This window comes from Populus euphratica, unplaced genomic scaffold (genome assembly GCF_000495115.2).
Source record: "Populus euphratica unplaced genomic scaffold, PopEup_1.0 scaffold2.1, whole genome shotgun sequence".
NCBI lineage: Eukaryota > Viridiplantae > Streptophyta > Magnoliopsida > Malpighiales > Salicaceae > Populus > Populus euphratica.
The window spans coordinates 7965109-7969933 of record NW_011499846.1 but is presented as its reverse complement, the minus strand read 5'-3'; the positions used below and the strand labels follow the sequence as shown (position 1 = coordinate 7969933).

General features: G+C 30.3%; 1 protein-coding gene across 1 annotated transcript; it reads left to right on the top strand.

Annotated features, from left to right (window-relative positions):
• The first annotated feature begins 2836 nt into the window (after positions 1-2836).
• On the top strand, positions 2837-4317 carry LOC105137755 (ethylene-responsive transcription factor ERF071-like). The gene is made up of 2 exons (XM_011043613.1): positions 2837-3272; positions 3358-4317. The coding sequence occupies exons 1-2, from the start codon at positions 3098-3100 to the stop codon at positions 4110-4112; spliced, it is 930 nt and encodes a 309-aa protein (XP_011041915.1). The 5' UTR covers positions 2837-3097; the 3' UTR covers positions 4113-4317.
• Positions 4318-4825: the final 508 nt, after the last annotated feature.

Below are 4825 nucleotides of genomic sequence, written 5' to 3'. Positions count from 1 at the left end.
TTGGATGGTGAAGGCTACCCTATAACCATCATGCCTCTCCATGTTGGTTTATTATGAGAACTAGCAATGAGGTTTACAGATGGTGCTTTTAGACGATAACTGATACCTTTTATAGATAGACTGGACGATCAGCTTGCACTGATATGAAAAACTCTTCTGCAGTGGATTAGTCGAGTTTGTCTTCTTCTACTGTCATGGGTTCGAGCCCTAGCGTGTACGTCTGTCATCTCTGTGGTATCTTACATGCCTACTGGGTTTGCAGGGTATTCAGTGGACCGTGAGAATTAGTCATGATGCGCGCAAGCTGACCCAGACACTCCACGTAGATCCAAACAAAAAAAAAAAACTCTTATGCAGTGTTATTAAACAAAGTCAAAAGATTTTATCCTGATTTTTTATTTAATTTAGATTTTAAATTAAATTATATGAGATTTATTAGGATATTATCTAATTAATTTGGTAAATTCAAAAACAATCTAGGTAACAAATAAAAAAGTAATTTGATTTTAAAAAAATTCAAGATAATATTTTTTTATAATATTGAAATGATGATATATTTGATTAATATTCAGGTTTTGCGATTTTTCTTGTCAAACCCGCAATCTAGATTATAGATTTCATTAGGTTTAAGAATTTTAAAAAAATATTTTTATTTAATTATATGATAAAAAATTATAAAATTAAGTATCAACCAGTATCGAGATATATGTTTGAAACTACAACAATTTCATAAAAATAAAACTAAAATAAATTATAAAATTTAATTTTTTATCAATTTAAGTTAATCCATCAAACTCATGATCCCAGTTATCAAATCTATAAGGTTTAATGTCTTTTTAAAAAATATTTTTTTTTATTTAATATAGTATAAAATATAAATGCTTATAAAATTAAGCATAGATTAAATATTAAGATATTTTTTTGAAAGCACAAAAATTCTATTAAAATAAATTATAATTATCAATTTAAAATTAATTAAATATTAAAAAATAAATTTTAAATTTTAAAAATTTAAAAAAATATTTGAATACGCTAGTATAAGTAAGTTAGCATGCTTAAGCCTTTACAACAAAACTTAGAAACATGGGCTTGCTAACCTTTTAAAGTAAAAACATGTGTTGTTCATATTTTTTTCTTGAAGACTTAAACAAATTAAACTCCCATGCTGTTGTTTGAAAAATCAAGGTGGGGACTGGTTTTTAGCTTGAAATTTTATTTTAATTTAAAAATATAAAATAAATATCATTAGAATATTAAAAGAAACAATCTACCAATCCCAAAAAACTTAAAACGTACAAAATCAAACATGTAAAACATTTTTCTCTCAACCCAACAACTTTTTTCAAGTAAGATGATAGTTCAAAAATACCTTAATAGAACCTCTTTGTTGAAAGATACTTGTTATCACAAAAATATTAGCTAATGATTTTTTATATATATAATATGATAAATTTCTCTCTCATATTTAGAAACTAAAAGATAAATAAATAAACTTTTATCAATAATTGAAATTCCAAAAACCATAGGGGCTAAAAAAGAAAATGAAAGAAAATAAATGAACTAAAAAGTTCTTCTTCATGAATTTGAGTTTGGACATGAGACTTCTCTTCATTTTATTCTTTGGTCCTCTTGTTTTGGAATGTTTCTTTCCTCAACAAATATTTCGAAATTAATTATTAATTTGGACATAGAAAACAACAATTAATATATATATATATATGTTAAAAGCCTAATTCTTTAAGTATATTAAAATTGTAATTGTGATGTAATGTAATAGATAAGAATTATCTTCAAAACGAATAAATTTTCTTTATACTCTCTTTTCCTTTTTTCTTTTTACTAAAGAAAACACAATCAAATAATATTTTATTCTCCCTTCCATGACTATTAGGCTTTTCGCTTTCTTTTTTTTTATTTTTTATTCCAGGAACAATTTATAGTCTTTAATTTGTTGATGAGTTAATTTCATTTTATGGTTTTTATCCATTTCTATCTAAATGTTTGTTCTCAATCAATCATATCCCTAACGTTTTAATAATTTATTTCAAAAAGATAAAAAAAATATAGAAAAGGGATTTTTATAAATAGTGAAATAGCATTTTTTTTACATAAAAGATTGTATATAATTTTAAAGTACTCGAATTTCAAATATGAAGTACACTCCGTTATCTAATAAAAGTTTCGCCTTCTATAGTGTTTTTATTGTTTTTCTTAAGACAAAAAGAAAAAACTAAAACTATCTTTCTTGATTTACACAAATATAAAATTTTAGTCAACATGTGGTTAGGTAATTGATTTACACGATGATTAGAAATGTGATTATAATTTTTTTAAAATATTTTTTATTTTAAAATATTTTAAAATAATTTTTTTTTTATTTTTAATACAAATGCATCAAAATCATTTAAAAATATTAAAACATAGTAATTTTAAATATAAAAACAAAAATTAAGAGAACATGATTTCCATTTTCAAATGCTTCTTTAGAGGTTACTGAGATAGAAGGTGGTGCGGTTTATTTTTTTTAAATGTATTCTAAAAAGTTGTATGTAAAAATCAGTTTTTCTTATTTTTTTGTGTGAATTTCAAAAAAAAAATATACAATAAAAAATATTGTATTAATATATTTTAAAATAAAAATAAATTTAAAAACAAACGAAATATTAAAATGACAAAACCTAAATCCTCGAAAAGAACAAAAGTCGCGAAGCTTAATTAATTAATTAAATGCAATGACTCCTTTCTCCTCCCTCCGTCACCTTGTCCTTGGCTCTTTTAGATATTTCATATTTCCTTTATTACCTTTCAGGACCTTGAAAGATAAGCCTCGAATTTAACTAGAATTGACGTCCACGAAAGACCCAAGCAAAATAGGAAGGCGGTGCCAAGTTCCAAAGCCTCTCCACTTGTTCGTACTGCTGTCACCCACCTACCTCATTTCCTCAGGCTACATATAATCCTTCCATTTTAGAATCCTTCTCTTGAAATCCTATTCCAAGTCGTCTTCATTGCTCTCTCTTTCATTGTCTACTTTCCTTTACTATCAACAGACTTCTCTTATTATTATTATTATTATTTTTAATCTAATTGAAGAAAGATGTGTGGCGGTGCTATTTTGGCTGGCCTCATCCCTCGTAACCGTGGCCAGCGCGTCGCGGCTTCTGAGTTCTGGCCCAACTCATGCTTCAATAAACCCAGTCCCTTCGACTCGTATCCGAGTCCTCTCCGCAATCAGGAGCCATTCACTCTCAAACGACCCCAAGCCCCTTCAGGTACCTGTTTCTCTCATTTCATTTCTTGTTATTTTTTTTTTTAAAAAAAAGGTTGATTTTGAATGTGGAATTTATGCAAAAACAGGGGATCATGAACAAGTGGAGAAGCCGAATGCCAAGAGGCAGAGGAAGAATCTATACAGAGGTATAAGGCAACGACCTTGGGGCAAATGGGCAGCTGAGATTCGTGACCCTAGAAAAGGAGTCCGCGTTTGGCTCGGTACATTTAACACTGCTGAGGAAGCAGCTCGAGCCTACGACAGAGAGGCTCGCAAGATTCGCGGCAAGAAAGCCAAAGTCAATTTTCCTAACGAAGATGACCATTACCACACGTCCCAAAACTCGAACACCAAGCCTTTCCTGTACCAAGCCCCCACTTGTCATTTCTCAAAAGGTTATGATTCTGGGAACGTTTATGATGCATACCAGATCGAAACCTACCATTCAAATGGTTTAATTAACGAACCAATTGTTACTTCTGGGGAGGATGATTCTAGGTCAGGTTCAGAGGAGGTGGCAGGACTGTGGGGCTGTAATCAGAATGTGGAGAGCAATACTTATATGAGTCAAGTGAAGGTGGAAGAGGAGAAACTGGAGAAGAAAGTGATGAAAAAGGAGGTGGTGATGGTGGATTTGGAAAATGGGGAGGAAGAAAGCGAGGTGCAGAAGCTGACTGAGGAGTTAATGGCGTATGAGAATTTCATGAAGTTTTATCAGATCCCGTATGTGGATGGACAATCAACGACACCAAATGGGACAACCCAGGAAAGCCTTGTGGGTAATCTTTGGAGCTTTTTTGATGATGGTGTTGATGCTCCTGTCGCTTCTGCACCCCTGTAACGGCGCAGTATCTTGCTGGTTTTGTAGATTGGGAAATTGATGATTAATTATGGTTTTAAAGGACTGTGTTGTTTTAATTAAGAGGAATTGAACTTCTTGAGTTTGCTGTCAAAATGTAATTTTTACAAGTTAACTGTCATCTGATGAAATTTCTATACTACAATTTCGTGTTTTTGTTATGAATCTCAATTGTGTTTCAAACCCTTCCATTGTATTCATTCTAATACGCATTCAAGTTTTTACTGTAACATAAGATTATTCTAATGTAAATCCTATGATTCTCTTTTTATTGAGACTTAAAAAGGAGTTCTAATCAGTTTAGATCAATAATAATGTTAACGGAACAAGGACTCGTTGAATCCGCATCATTCAGGGGAAAGATTTTAATTTATTTACAATTTTACTAAAACAAATGGACAGTAAAAAAAAAAAAAAAAAAAACATAAATAGCACATGAGCAAACGTGATGTGTGGGCGTTACTTTACTGCTACAGTATGAGACTTTACTTTACTGGTAAAATAAGTGGAAATATATTAAAATAATATTTTTTTATACTTTTAATATAAAACATAATTTGACAGTGGCGTTTCCAAACATTTAACTAATTATTATATCAACAATGAAGGAGTCATATGCTGAGGCAAATTTGAGGACCCCCTGACAAGCTCCGACCGCCACAAAATATTTTGAAACCGTGAGGATCTGCTGACCT

Bases quoted from the DNA above. Each gene is read 5' to 3' on its own strand.
- LOC105137755 (XM_011043613.1), top strand. From the start codon at position 3,098: ATGTGTGGCGGTGCTATTTTGGCTGGCCTCATCCCTCGTAACCGTGGC. The intron at 3,273-3,357 runs GTACCTGTTTCT...ATGCAAAAACAG, and splicing joins ACGACCCCAAGCCCCTTCAG to GGGATCATGAACAAGTGGAG.